At 36.2% G+C, this 15,498-nt stretch overlaps 1 protein-coding gene across 1 annotated transcript in view; it reads left to right on the top strand.

Moving 5' to 3' along the window:
* The first annotated feature begins 455 nt into the window (after window positions 1-455).
* MMP16 (matrix metallopeptidase 16) overlaps window positions 456-15,498 on the top strand; it is a 343,904-nt gene continuing 328,861 nt past the window's right edge. Inside the window, exon 1 of the mRNA XM_065895033.1 lies at window positions 456-735. Within this exon, the coding sequence (XP_065751105.1) occupies window positions 604-735 (132 nt within the window). The 5' untranslated portion in view covers window positions 456-603. The remainder of the gene's footprint in view (window positions 736-15,498) is intronic.

Raw genomic sequence — 15,498 nt, 5'->3', positions numbered from 1 at the left:
TGTGAGTGTGTTCGTGTGCAGATGTGTGTGTGTGTATGTGCGTGTGCGTGTGTGTGTGTGTGTGTGTGCGCGCGCGCGCGCGCGCCGAGGGCCCAAGAGTCAGGCAGACCCCGGGAAGGAGGAGTTATGTAGATTACGGATGAACGTTCTGGAGGGGAGCGAGGAGAGGAGGGAAGGAGAAGCAGAGACGAGAGAGCGAGGAGCGGCCGAGGCCCTTCCCGCAGAAGCAGGAGGCGGTAGCGGCGGAGGAGGATTGGGCGGTGGAGGAGGAGGAGGACGCACCCTCTGGAGGCGGCGGCGGCTGCTGCGGCTGCGACTCGGTTCTTTGAGCCGGAACCGCCGGTGAACTTGGGCGCCACGTTCCCGGCCGCGGGCCAACGAGGATGGTGAATGCGAGCTGCTGCTGACTCTACCTCAGCCGCTGCTTCTCTGGGGGCTGCCGAGAGCGGGGGCCCTCTGTTTCCTCCCCTTGCCGTGCTGTGGGTGAACCTGCAGGCTCCTTACCCACCCGGAGGACTTTTGAAAGGAAACCAGGGAGGGAGGGAAAGGGAGAGAGGGAGAAAACGAAGGGGAGCTCGTCCATCCATTGAAGCACAGTTCACTATGATCTTACTCACATTCAGCACTGGAAGACGGTTGGATTTCGTGCATCATTCGGGGGTATTTTACTTGCAAACCTTGCTTTGGATTTTATGTGCTACCGTCTGCGGAACGGAGCAGTATTTCAATGTGGAGGTAAGAGTACGAGGGCTTTCTTCCTTCCCCCTTGCCTGGGCTGCTCCCTGAAACATATCGTTCGCTCGTCAGATCCTTGTAGCTCACAGCAGCCAGGGTCTCAACACATTGTTTCCCTTCCAGCCGCCAAGACCCGTGTTGAGTTTCCCTGTCTTAGGTGATGGATGCGCGTGAGACTGAGAATCCGTTATCCCCAGCAGCTGCGCGCTCAAAGACACAATTGTAGCCGACCCATGCTTCTTATCAAGGAAAGAGGCGAAGACCTAGAAGACCTACATATAGCAAACGTGTAGTTTCATAAAAGCAGTTTGAGTTTATAATAAATAAACTGCTCGGGAAACACAGAATTCATTGCTTGGCATAATGTGCTGCCTTGGTATTGTTCCTGAAATCTTTTTCCCTGTGTTTTGTGCCTAACAAAGGAGGTTAAAATCAAAGAATCTAGAGGAGAGCGTGGGAATACTTGATATGTTTAATAACATTACTTTGTGATAAAACACTTGACTAGACAGAGTCTTTTTCTCATTTAGACATAACTTAATACACTGTAACTAGATCTGGCTACACAGAGGACATGAAATCCATCTCTTGAAGTGTTTTCGCTTCCCCTCCCCCGCCAATTGAAAATAAATGTGGCCCAATGTAATAGTTCTGAGGTGTGTCTTACAATTTGATTTCACACTCTCATGGCAAAACATAGAGGATTTAGACTGTCATTTGCTTTACTTTGATAGCTTTGGAAACAGACAGACACAAAGCAAAAGGGAACTTAAGGATAACGACTTGTCAAACCTCTGCCAAAGTACTTTTCCTGTCATCAACTCAGCACTAAAGCCAGTAACATGCAATAAATCAATGGAAGCTTGTATACACCTGGGCTCTAACCAGTTTATCACCTACACGGTGGAGTACAAAGACAATAAGAGGGTCTTAGTAAAATATACTCCTTTTGGTTAGATCTTCTGTCACCTCAAAAGAATTATGATTAAGTCTCTGAAGAGTAATGTGATTTTTTCCCCTATATTGTTGATTCTTTAAAGCTTATTTTCATTTTGTTGGGTGTGTGTGTTTACACAACAGCAGAACCTGTTGCACAGTATTTGAACGTGTTTCATGTAACAGATTTATATACAAAGTGTGCATAATAAATGCCATATGTGAGGGCATATTCTGAATATAATTCTCTGTTTGTATAAACTGTTCTTAGGACTACATGTAATAAGTGATGGTTAATAGAGAAACAAAATATTTGAAAAAGTAAGAACCATTATCAAGAGTTAAGTTTACAGATATTAAGTATGATTATATTACACCCAAACCCTAATTCAAACCAAAACTGTTTAACCCTTTGAAAAATACAACTTTGTTTTTCTGAATAAAAGAGATGGAAAGGTAAATCTGGTAAGTCCAGACTTTTCTTGGTTGCAAATTTGAACTGTTGGAATTGCATGCTGCAGATGGATTTTTGTTTCTAATGTTTAAATCAAGAGATAATTTAATGTGGAAATGAAAAAAAGTAAGCAGTTCATAGACTAGAGGAATGAAAGTGGCAAGCTGTTATTTATAAGGTTATAAACAGAAGGGCCTATTGCTTCAGATTGGTGGTGGTGGTGATGGTGGTGAGATGGGGTGTGGGGGAGGTGTTAAAAGTAGGAGCTAGTTTTTATCTTGCTCAGTCTGAAGAGGGAGGGAGAGCCTGGATTCATGGCCACCTGCTTTGGGAAAGTCTTAGATTTGCTTTCAGAGATTATTGGGATAACATAAGTGTATTGATGATCATTAGCTTTCCTTTTTGAGCCTAAATAAAATGTGCATGTATTTCTTCATAGTTTGAATCCCTCAATCACTTCAATAAGATATTATTATGGGAGAAAAAGTTATGATTTTGCTAAAAAAATTTTATTTTGAATTTCTGTAATTTCTGTTCTTCAAGATACATGTTAAAAATTTTTCATGGAAAAGAGGGTTTTTTTTTCCTTCCATTTTTAGAGTATTTAACTTATTCCATCCATATTTATTACACAATGCAAAGATTTAATTATGAAAGATAAGAGGTATGTGCCATCTGAGACCTTAAAAAGGGTATTTGATACAAAGGAGATTTTCTAATTATTTAAAGTAGATTATGTTTCAGAGTTTGTATTATTCCCAAATAGCATTTTTTAAGCATTTGAACATATACTTAGTTGGGTTTATATACTTATTTGTGTGTAATGATAACCTCCTTTTTTTAAAATCATAAGAATAGCTGCTAGGTAATTCAGCATACTATAAAGAACACAGATGACAGGATATTTTGTGACATGAATTTCTGCCTGATTCACTTTTATTAGATGTTTCTTTTTGGTAGGAAACAGTAATGGGAAGAATAGTCCATCACATCTTCAGAAAAGGCATTTATATTGTGTTGCACATTCTGATTGCAAAACATAAACTGAGACTGCTTTATTTGACTGACTCTTAAAGACAGTTAAAATAAACAGTAATGGTATCAATCATGCATGAAGCTCATATGATCACAATTTTTTTTTCTAGCAAGCGCACTAAGTTATTAGAGTTGGAATGAAGCTTCTAAGAGATGCTTTTTATGCTGACAACTGAGATTACAATGCTTTATTCCTCGCTGAGCTTCACAATTGGTGGGACCCCTATACTTTTCATTTCTACAAGTTAATGTTTAAAAACCTGTGTTCCCTCCCCATCTAGGTGGGAGGGAGTTGGGTAGAGGTATTCATGTTAACTCTTTCCTGTCTGATTTTGAAAGTATAAATATTTGAAATTTTTAAATTTTAGAACAGGAGATATTTGTTAATATGCTGATGAAAGCCTATTACAGAGAAAGAGTGCATTTTGTTTGTTTGTTTTTGTATTTAAGAAGCAAAAAGGAACATCTCTTACAGCTAAGAAGGGTAAGACACTACCAGAAGCAGTACTATGGAAGAGATTCAATAAATTCCCCTCCTTATATATTTCTGGTAGAACACTGTTTAATGCTAAAATTTCACTATACATTTGTTTAAAGATTTTTGTATATCACTGGATCCATTTTTTGGAGTGCGCCTTTCAGTGTGTAATCATTAGCATGATGCAAAGGAGGTACATTGCTAATATTAACTAAAACTCAAAGACTGCTGTCATTGGACAGCAGTCTGAATCAGATGTGTTCATTGGTCAGAAGCAGCTAAATTGTTAGCAGAGAATCATGATTTAATCTGTACACTCTAAAAAGTCATTTTGTTGTCTAAAATAATTTTCATGTTGTAGTGGGGATTCTCATGATCCTGAGACTCCTTTATTTATTTATTTTTTTAACACTGCAAACACTTTTGTCATGAAATTAAGATAGAATATAGTTCAATTATATGAATATAATCAATAACTTTCATCATCAACTTTCATAGTTTGTCAAGTGTTAAATATTTATGTGAACATGTTCTTTATTTTTTTAAAACAATAGCACACATTTCTAGTGAGAAAAATTATTTTAAGCCAATTTAATGGTAAAATAAAAGCATATGATACTCTGAATGATGCACATATCAAAGCATGAGAAGAATGACTTCTAGTGACAAAAAGAACTTGATAAAACAAAAATTGATTTTGTTCCTTTCTTTGTTAAAGAAAGAAGAGAGATTCTAGATTTCTGAAGGCTGTTTTATGACAAATACTATGAATTGTGAGTGTAACCCTCCTACATTTTTCTTGCAGTGTTTAACTGATTTAGTATTTATTCACCTTTGTCAGGTTTATCTGAATCTACCTAAAAGTTCAGTTTCCTTGGATTAGCTTTGTACTGCATATCATCTTAGCAGGAATTAGTGGTGAGACATTTCAGAGATAAAAAAAAAAATATTTTACAGATTTAAAAATGTCAGATGTTGGGATCTTTTTTCATATCTCTTATTTTCTACTTGCTTAAATAATCAACATGCATTATTTTATTTGCTCATGGAAGGATGGTGACAACGTGCTCTGGTCAGTCTCCTTGAGTAAGGGATTCTGACTACATCCCATAATTCTCCATGGTAGCAGTTTTATACTGGTCAATAGCAGGGGCTGCATAACTGATTCACAAAGGTTTTTAACCTTCAGCAACATTCCATGCTTTGGAATCCCAAGTTTGCTGGCCATTCAGAATATCATAAGAACCAAGAACTCTGACCAAGAGACCAGAAGACTCACTAGTCCTCAGGTTCTTCAGCTTCTCCTGTGTGTTCCACCTTAACTGTGCCTCTCTCTGTTCAGAATTGCTTGGTCAGGTTGCCCAAATCTAGGGTTATTCATGAAATCCTTACTAGTGAGCCTATACCAGTGAGGTAAGTTGTCTCATACTACCCCTGAGAAATCCACAGAAAATAACCATCCAAGTCCATCCCTTTGTACAGCTGGGTTTTCACTTTCAGTCTCTTCATCCCTATCAAGAATAGAGTTGGGTTCAATAACAGCTTTTTAATCTCTAGAGTCAGGTGAAAAGTGATAGATCTGGGCTTCCCTGGTGGTGCAGTGGTTGAGAGCCCGCCTGCCGATGCAGAGGACGCGGGTTCGTGTCCCGGTCTGGAAAAATCCCACATGCCGCGGAGCGGCTGAGCCCGTGAGCCATTGCCGCTGAGCTTGTGCGTCCGGAGCTCGTGCTCCGCAATGGGAGAGGCCCGCGTACCACACACACACACAAAAAGTGATAGATCTAAAGTTTATAGCTATTTCAGGTTATTAACATGAGAAAACTTTAATGCACTTGTTCAGTGGTATAATTATTTTCTCTTATGTTGGATTAATCAATTATTTTATGTAAATTTATTTTTCTGCCTGACCTACCTCAAGGTACTACTCAAAATGTACCTGTTCAGAATATTTGGTAAATGACCAACTGAAATTATTTCTGGACCAAAAAAGGACATTGAGCATTTAAATCAATTAGTTAAATTTGTTGAGTGTCAAAAGAGAAAGACTGATTTCATTGTGCACCTTCAGGAGTTTTCTGACCCTTCGGCATATATATTTCAAATTGAGAAAGTCATTTTTCATGTTACTTTCCACCACAATTCATTTTAAATATCTGTGAATGTAATTATATTCATCAAATAATTTTTTATTGTGGTATAGTATAGTGATTAAGAGCACGTATTCTGATTACCATCCATAAAAAAGAATGAAATGATGCCATTTGCACCAACATGGATGGACCTAGGAATTATCGTACTAAGTGAAATGAATCACAGAGAAAGACAAATATCATATGGTATCACTTATATATGGAATCTAAAAAATGATACAAATGAACTTATTTACAAAACAGAAACAGACTCACAGACATAGAAAATAAATTTATCATTACCAAAAGGGAAAGGAAGGGGGAGGGATAAATTAGGAGTCTGATATTAATAGATACTACTATATATAAAATAGATAAACAACAAGGACCTACTGTATAGCACAGGGAACTATATTTGATATAACCTATAATGGAAAAGAATCTGAATAACCTATAATGGAAAAGAATCTGAAATGGAATATATATATGCATATAAAATTGAATCACTTTGCTGCATACCAGAAACTAACACAACATTGTAAATCAACTATACTTAAAAAAAAAAAAAAAAAAAGAGCTCATATTTTGTCACCAGATTGCCTGGATTTTAATCCCAGCCCTTTTACTTGCAACTTAATTGTTAAGTCAATAACAGGCAAGATAACCTCTGTGAGCCTCAGTGTACATATCTGTAAAACGGAGATACTAACAGTACTTGTCTCATAGGGGTTCTGATGATTAAATGAATACATGTATATCATATTAGGTAGATAGATAGTGGATAGACAGCAACATGCCTTCTCATAGTTAAATACTCCATACTATTTAGATATTGTTAGTAAAAATAAATGCTGATTCAAAGGTATGATAACATCTAATTACAGAAAGTCTATCAGGTTAGGATATACCAGCTGGTCTAGGAAGATTTTATTTTAATACTTTTAAAATTTTACAAAATGTAATACACTAAAGTCAACCAAGCTAACATCAGTACATTTTCTTCCCGTGGGTTTTTCTTAGTTTAGTTCAGGAATGTGATTTTCACATTTTGTCTCATCATCTGTTACTATCATAGAATGTCAAGTTCAGCTCACACCTTCTTTTATAAGACTGAATTTGCTGAAATCTGTTTATCTTTTCTTCTAATACCATGGAAAAGAAATAGGCCTTTATGATTCAATGGGCTTGTTTATTTTAACTGGCTCAATGCCCAAGTGCTTCCTATTCACATTAGGAGTAGGATTTGATATATAACTTAGACCAGCTCAATGTTATACCCCAAATTCAGACCATAAACGTCTTTTTTTCTTTTAGTTAATAGGGGAAGGAGGAGGATGGGCAGAAAAAGATATTAAAGTGGTTTATTCAATGACAAAGAAGTTTAAGATAAAATAACTTGCGCATGTAACATTGGGAATAGAAGATATAGCAATATAGTATAATGTAGCCCTAGGACAGAGGGTCAAGGGACGTGGCCTTTAACTTTGGTTCTTATACTAACATAGCCTTGATCTTCGGCAAAAAGACAATTGAACTAACCTGTCACTAAGGCCATTTCCAAATTTGAAGTTCTATTGTATGAACCACCAAGCTTTAATTTATATGGCCAAAAGGGGAAAATGTACATATTTATCCTGTAAATTTTGGGGCAACTGGCTAACAAAGGTTCAGATTTTTTCTTTCTGAAGTACCTATCATGAAGAAATACAGAATGTGCAACTTAAATCTAACATTTGTTATCTTCTGTAGTGACACAGGGTGTTCCATTTTGGAAACTATCCTAGCCTTCTGCTGAGTAGTAAAAACACTGGCAGCAAATTATATGGAATTTTAAAATCAATTTTTTGCCAAGGTAGCAAACTTTAAAAATTTAATGTTAAAAACATGGCTTGATGTTATTTTGAAAAATACGTGTCATCTACAAGTGGTACTGCAATCATAAAAAGGCAAGTTGGAATGAAATCAAAATAGTTTTTTGGGGGAGAGTCTCAAAATTCAAATCCATATATATGTATATATATACATATATATATGTATATAAAAAATATACACATATTTTGTAGTGAAATGAAGTACTTATACTGTATGTCCCTTTTGCCCACTGTGGAAAATAATTTTGGCGCCTGGCTCTTTGAGGGTTATTTTTGTTCTTCACAACACATTTGATTTTGAACGTGAAAAATCAGACTGCATTTGTTTTATGAAATATGCAGCTTATGCAAACAGCAAAAATATTCCAGGTTAAAAGGGTAAACTACTAAGTTAAAATATGTGACACTCAACTTTTTTCTTTTGCCTTCTTTCCTTGGGAAAGTCATTTATAGATTTTGAGGTTATTCATGTAATCATATTTGATTGTTGCTTTCTATAATTTAGCATTCTGAATAGATGTTCTTTGTCTTAGTGTCTCACCACTACCATTTGGCATTGTGTATCCTTGGGTTTGGATCAGTGGAATATCTTGATGAGCCACATAACAAGTTTAGGCAAGAGAGTAAGAGTAATCCCACAATAGGCTCCTAACCTTTGATTGTGACTTGTGGGTGTAGTATATAAAAGGAGGCTAGAGGGAGCAATTGAGCCGTTTAAAGATTCCAATGGTAGAACTTGGTTTAAAAATCAAGGCCAGTAGGTGCAATTAGATGTCTTAAAATGAATCATAGCCAATCATAGAGAGCTTAAGGAAATCAATGAACTATGCACGATTTAATGTGCGACTTAGGTTTACTAATAGCCATTTGGTACCGGTTATTACATATTTGATGAACTAAGAAGGAAATGAACACTTCTGGAGGAGTTTGGGAGGAGTTCTGGGCATGACAATATGACAAAGATTGTTACAGTGTAGGACAGCTTTATATCTCCTTACACTATATATCGTAGTAACTGTAGATGCTTTTGGTATTCTCATTTTAACTAAAATGAAAATGAAATAACTGTAGTCTTACAGATCAGAGTGGGATAAATCTAATTTGATTATGCCTTTTAGATATATAGCAAAAATCCACTTTTAAATGTTTGTCAGACTGTTATTTTATTTTTTAATGTTTACCAGGGTAATTTACTGAATAAATATTTTTTTGATGAAAACACGTTTTAAAATATAGGTTGTACCTCTTTATCTTTTAAAAAAATATGTAAGAAATAAGCCACAAAAGTGTGAAATAGTGCTTTACCTTTAATAGGAACCTCAAATATGTTTTCAGTTGACCAGATTATTATATAAGTGGAGATTAAAAAGGGGGCAGTCACTAATGCATTAGGGAGTGCCGACATTTAATTAAGATATTATAATCCACTTACAAGCATCATTCAGATTTTTTTAAGTCTTTAATCTAGTCAATTAAGTGGAATATGGATATACAAAGTAAGCCATGGCCCCACAGACAGATATTCTCAGGAGAGATAGTCCTTAGAGTGATGTATTCAAATGACCAAATAAACTACTCAATGGGATGGAATTTTACAGTATTTGTTTTAGTCATGCTCAAGTTATGGGGGAATAAACTGCCATTGTTTTAAGGAAGCTGGATACTTTTATGAACTTTATTTCTTGTCCCCAAATTGCATGCACCTGAGGTGATGTCAGTGGAATACAGGCCTGTGCCTCTGCAGGTGCTGATGCAGTCAGACCCTAAGTGACATCAGTGGAAGCATTTTTTCCATGGGAACTTTTCACTGTTGAATTCATACCATGTGTTAATAGTTTCTCATTGTTTATAGCGATTAGAAATTTGAATTTGTTTTAGGTTTCTGATGTCTGTGTATTCATTCTCCCTTTATACAATTGCAAGCCAGTTCCTTCTTGTGGTCCTACTTTTTCTTCTAGTTGAACTCTTGAGGGACTTTGTATTCTAGATATATTACAGGACACCAGGCTTGGAAATTGGGTAAAATTTTACAAGAAGCTACATTTTTTACTCTTCCCTCTTTCATTGTGAATAAGGCAGAATAAATTCAAAGAACTTCCAGAGTCAAATGTACACTCAATGATTTATATGAAATTGATAACCAGCTTACAAATACTCACTCCCAGTTACAGATAAAACTCTTTTGGACATCTGTGTGTTTTAATATTACAACAGCTCTATTCATAGAACTTGCTAACTTGCTCCTGTATGTAGATGGAGTGAAATCGTTTGTTAGTCCTGTGGATGAATCAAGCAAATTACTAAAACAGTCTTTGCCTTATTTTGACCATTCATAAAATGGCTTTGTGATCTTTATTGCTTGTCTATAGCACAGGTTTTGTAATGACAGCATTTAGACAATCCCAAGCAATCTCTTTCTTAGGTAAGAAAAGGGTATATCTCAGTTTTTTCACTCCCGCAGATAACCAGGAATGTAGAAACAATTATGTGCCAGCATTATATTCTAATTAGACAAGATCCAAATAGCCAGTAGAATAGAAATACCTGGAATTGATTTCACTGAACACCTTATTTTAATGATAAGAAAAACAGAGTTAATTATCACTGGTTGAGCATTTGCTATGTGCCTGATAGTGTTCTAAGTTCTTCATATATTTTAACTCATTTAAATTTTATTACAATCTTGTGAGATAGCACTACTATTTCTCTTTCACAGATAAGGAATCTGAGGCATGGAGAGGTTGAGGAACTTGCCAAGGCCACCTACCCCTGAATTTTCCTGAAGTGGAATAGCCCAGAATCAAAGCAGGCAGGTTGGCTATGGAGCCCAGGGCCCTAACCGAGTAAATACAGGCAAGAAATAACTCCCAGGTTCCCAGTAGGGACAGTGTAGTCCAGTTCCATTGATCACATCTTTTATATTCCAAACTGGAAAGAAATCATTGACATGCATAAAGAAAATGCTAGGTCTATCCTAGTATAGAGACTTACCTGGAGTAAAAACTGAATAGACTGTTGTTGATTTGATTTGTTGATTCAAGAGTGATTATTTGGTGCTCAATATAAATTTATTGTTTAATACCCTTTATGATTTTTTACTTATAGAAAGTTGCTAACCTATGTTAAATTGCATACTACTAAATGTGGCACAATCTTAATTATATGTAATATTAAATTAATCATAATATCTCATTCCTTAACTATTTGTTATGTTGCATGTTGTCACATTAAATGTGATTTTCAAAGGTTTTAGGAAGTTTTGATTACATTCCAAGATGAAAAGAGTAGAACATGTAAAGGAAAACCTGTTAGATCGGTGTTCCAGTGCCCTGCTGGGGAAGAATATGTATGTATATGGCTGCTGACTGGCATGAGTTCTGGAGTTTGTTATTTTTATATATTTCTTTGATTGGGTAGAAGCTACAAGGAAACAGATATATTTGATCATTTCTAATATATTTTTTTATTTTAATGTAAAAGAGAACTTACTCAGAAGTAGATCATTTCAGAGGTGGATGAGGTGCCTCAGAACTCGCTGTTTGAGAATAGGCCTGATATCTGGTTATTGTCTTTATTGTAGAGGCAATGGAAACTTCTTGGTGGTTGACCTAAGGATGTTTTAAAAATTCTTCAGTCCTTAAGATTGTTGCTGTATATAGCTTTCAAGGCTCACTTAGTTCATTTATTAGCATTTTAAGGAAAGACTATTTCTAAACCAATTTATAAACGTGACTTTATAAAACATTCTCAGTATTAAATATTCATTCAGCTATCTGTCACTTTCCCTGTAGGCAGTATATCATAATTGCTATATGCAAGAACTTTGGAAGGAATGCTTAAAAATCTTAGCTGTGTCACCAAATCTCAGTAAACTTGAGTGAGCCAAGTTACTATTTATTTCCTCATGTGTAAAACAGAGGTAATAATACTCAACTCAAGGGTTGTTCTGAGATTAAAGAGGTAAAAGATAATGGGTCAAGATAAGTAATAGCCTTCTGATTTACTATCCCCTGCTGAAATAAACAAACAAACAAAAAGGACAAACATATGAAACAGTGGTTTTTAAATCACTGGACATCAGGTAGTGAAGGACAGTCATCCCTGAAAGATGGGAAACAAACAAGATGAGCCCTATGATTATATCAATTTAGTTCATAGAGAGGGTTTCCAGGTGATAGTACAGGGAAGGCAGAACCAGGTTGAGCCATACAGACTCCTTGAGTTAAGGAGATGAAGCTGGGAGTATGGAGAAACCAAGGAGTTTAGAATTCACAGGTCAGAATACCAGAAAGGTGAATTCTGCAGAGAGAGAAAGCACTGGAGATCTGCAGAGCATTCCCCTTGAGTATTCAATTAAGAAGTGATCTGCACATTCCTGTGAAGTAACTAGTGGAGGCCAGAGAAAGAATCAACCAACAGGATCAGAGGGGACCATGCCTGCAGATCACACAGGGCTGGGAATAGTGCCCATTCTCACCAGCCACACTGGAAAACCTCATCATTTACAGGGTGTTGGGTAGAGTACTCAGAAGCATCTTGCTCCAGTAGTGGGAAAAAAAAAATCCCTGGACTGAAAACTGCTCTAGTTCTGCTTACAAAGTCTTAAAAGCAAGACCTTAAAGGATCAAACTTTTTCTAAGTGACTAAACTGCTTTTCACAACAAAACTCAGTAAGACATATGGGAATACAAAAATCCAGCACTCAACAAGTTAAAATTCACAATGTCTGACATCCAATAATAAAAATTACCGAGCACACAAAAAAGAAGGAAGACACAATACATAAAGAGGAGAAATATCAATCTGTCTAAACTGTCCTCCCTCAGTGATTTCCATCACTTGGCACCACCTACCACATGTGTTCATGCGAGAAAAGTGAGCACCAATCCCCCAACTTCCTGCCCCTCACTCGTTACTTCTAATTAGTTGTCATTTTTTCCCCCTATAACATGCATCTTCGGTCTGTTCATTTCTCATATGTACTTGGCTACAGCCCTACTTTGAGCCTCTATATCCAGTCTGGACATACTGTATTATCCCATGGTCTGTACGACCTCTCATGATCAGACCCCACCCCTCTTTGTAGCCTCATAGCTCAAAGTTTATCTACTGACCCCTGTGATTTAGCACAGCACTCAAACGAAAGATCCCTGTACAGGCCTAAAATTATTGAAAACCCCCAAAAGTTTTTATTGTGTGATTTATATCTGTCTATGTTTATAGTTCTAGACAAATAAACCTGAGAAAGTTTAAAAATATTTACTTAGAAATTCGTTTAAAACAAAAATAATTAACAATATATTAACATAGATAACATATTTTTATGAAAAGCACATTTTACAAAAGAGCAATTGTAAGAAAAAAAGATATTGTTTTACTTTTCTCCAAATACCTTTAATATCTGGCTTAACAAAAGATAGCTGGATTCTCATATTTGTTTCTTTTATGTTAACCAGTTTTTAAATTGAAGTATAGTTAATTCACAAAATGCTGTGTTAATTTCAGGTGTACAGAAAATTGATTCAGTCATATATATTATTCTTTTTCAGATTCTTTTCAATTACAGGTTATTACAAGATATTGAATATAGTTCCCTGTAGTATACAGTAGGTCCTCGTTTATTTTTTATATAGTAGTATGTGTATGTTAATCCCAAGCTCCTAATATATCTCTCCCCCTACTCTTAAGCTATCCTCTTTGATAAACATGTTTGTTTTCTTTGTCCGTGAGTCTACTTCTGTTTTGTAAATAAGTTCATTTGTATAATTTTTTAGATTCCACATATAAGTGATATCATATGGTATTTGTCTTTTTCTGTCTGACTTACTTCACTTCATATGATAATCTCTAGGTCCATCCATGTTGCTGCAAATGGCATTATTTCATTGTTTCTTGTGGCTGAGAACAAAAAAAATTAAAAATTTCATGGAAATACAAAAGGCCCCAAACAACCAAAACAATCTTGAGAAAGAAGAACAGAGCTGAGGCTTCAGACTATACTACAAAGCTACAGTAATCAAAACAATATGGTACTGGCACAAAATAGACATACAGATCAATGGAACAGGATAGAAAGCCCAGAAATAAATTAACACGTTTATGGTCAAGTAATCTATGACAAAGGAGGCAAGAATATACAATGGAGAAAAGACAGTTTCTTCAATAAGTGGTGCTGGGAGAACTGGACAGCTACATGTAAAAGAATGGAATTAGAACATTCCATAACACCATATACAAAAATAAACTCAAAATGGATTAAAAACCTAATACTAAAAACAGATACTATAAAACTCCTAGACATAAACATAGGCAGAACACTGACATAAATTGAAACAATATTTTTTTGGATCCATCTCCTAGAGTAATGGAAATAAAAACAAAAATAAACAAATGGGAGCTAATTAAACTTAAAAGCTTTTGCATAGCAAAGGTAATCATAAACAAAACAAAAAGACAACCTATAGACTGGAAGAACATATTTGCAAATGTTGCTACCGACAAGGGATTAATTTCCAAAATATACAGAGAGTTCATGCAGCTCAATATCAAAAAAAACAACCCAATCAAAAATGGACAGAAGACCTAAGCAGACAATTCTCACAAGAAGACATGCAGATGGCCAACAGGCACATGAAAAGATGCTCAATATTGCTATTTATTAGAGAAATGCAAATCAAAACTACAATGAGGTCTCACCTCACACCAGTCAGAGTGGCCATCATTAAAAAGTTTAAAAATAATAAACTCTGGAGAGGATGTGGAGAAAAAGGAACCTTCCAACACTGTTGGTGAGAATGTAGATTGGTATAGCCAATATGTAGAACAGTATGGAGATTCCTTAAAACACTAAAAATAAAGTTACCACAAGATCCAGCAGTCTCAGTCCTGGTCATATATTTGGAGAAAACTCTGATTCAAAAAGATACATGTACCACAGTGTTCATGGCAGAACTATTTACAGTAGCCAGACATGGAGGCAACCTAAATGTTGATCGACAGATGAGTGGATAAGGAAGAAAAAAAAAATGCACACACAAAATGGAATATTACTCTCATATTTGTTTATGCATTCACACTTGCAATATCATAAATCATGTAGCCCTGGTCAACACCACTGTCCATTGCAAGCTAATGAGAATTAAAAGGCAAATAATATCCTGTTAAAATATTGGGCTTCCCTGGTGGCGCAGTGGTTGGGAGTCTGCCTGCCGATGCAGGGGACATGGGTTCGTGCCCCAGTCCGGGAAGATCCCACATGCAGCGGAGAGGCTAGGCCTGTGAGCCATGGCCGCTCAGCCTGCACGTCCGGAGCCTGTGCTCCGCAACGGGAGAGGCCACAACAGTGAAAGGCCCGTGTACTGCAAAAAAAAAAAAAAAAAAATATTATTGACCTAGCCAACTCCTGCAAGAGTTTTAGGACCCACAGAAGTTCCAGGATCAAACTTTGAGAACCACTGTATCAGCAGCTATACTGTTAATCTCTTTTCCTCCTAGATACCAAGATCCGTTTTCCTTGGAGTCTTCATCAAAGTGCTTAACTCTTTCATTTATTTCCCACCCTTCTACAGATTCTTCAGTGCCCAGCAAACATCATCTGATCTTCCCTAATTCCCATCTTTACCCCCATGAGAAGATGAGCCCATTATGCATTTATAATAACTTTTCTTATGCTTCAAAGTACCTATCATAATTATACAGAGTGTTTTACCTTCCCTCAAAGTTAGATACTGATATATTTATTTAAGACAAAAAGCTCACCCTTAAATTACTGTTGAAAATCCATTAAATGGCTTATTAATTGCTAAGACTTGGCACATGGACATGCAGAAGCCAAGTATCAACTTCTGTTTCTCAGCACCT

This window comes from Phocoena phocoena, chromosome 17 (genome assembly GCF_963924675.1).
Source record: "Phocoena phocoena chromosome 17, mPhoPho1.1, whole genome shotgun sequence".
NCBI lineage: Eukaryota > Metazoa > Chordata > Mammalia > Artiodactyla > Phocoenidae > Phocoena > Phocoena phocoena.
Note: the sequence above shows the minus strand (reverse complement) of the source record. Positions and strands in the feature narration are given on the sequence as shown.